Consider the following 401-nt stretch of genomic DNA (forward strand, 5'->3'; position numbering starts at 1 on the left):
GTGCGATGGCTGCAAGGCCTGGATCCATACCCGCTGCGATCCCAGGCTAGCCAAGGGGCTGCAGGACCCGCAGCAGCTCAAAACTATCAAATACAGGTTTGCTGCTGCTGCTGCTGCTGCTGCTGCTGCTGCTGCTGGAAATTCAGCGTTCACGCATGCATGGGGTGTTGCCATCAATCTCTGCTTTCCGTTCCTGCTGCAGCAACTAACACTACTACTGCTGCTGCTTCTCGTGCTGCTGCTGCTGTTGCTTCTACTCCTGCTGCTGCTACTCCTGCTGCTGCTGCTACTCCTGCTGCTGCTGCTACTCCTGCTGCTGCTGCTACTCCTCCTGCTGCTGCTACTCCTGCTGCTGCTGCTACTCCTGCTGCTGCTGCTACTCCTCCTGCTGCTGCTACTCC

At 58.1% G+C, this 401-nt stretch overlaps 1 protein-coding gene across 1 annotated transcript in view; it reads left to right on the plus strand.

Moving 5' to 3' along the window:
- Positions 1 to 401, plus strand: part of EMH_0016710 (uncharacterized protein) — a gene marked incomplete at both ends in the record, with an annotated part of 12,449 nt that overhangs the window by 10,829 nt on the left and 1,219 nt on the right. The window contains one exon of the mRNA XM_013500708.1: positions 46 to 96. Coding sequence (XP_013356162.1) covers positions 46 to 96 — 51 coding nt within the window. The remainder of the gene's footprint in view (positions 1 to 45; positions 97 to 401) is intronic.

Source organism: Eimeria mitis, genomic scaffold, assembly GCF_000499745.2.
Source record: "Eimeria mitis Houghton genomic scaffold, Emh_scaff576, whole genome shotgun sequence".
NCBI classification, from domain to species: Eukaryota; Apicomplexa; class Conoidasida; order Eucoccidiorida; family Eimeriidae; genus Eimeria; species Eimeria mitis.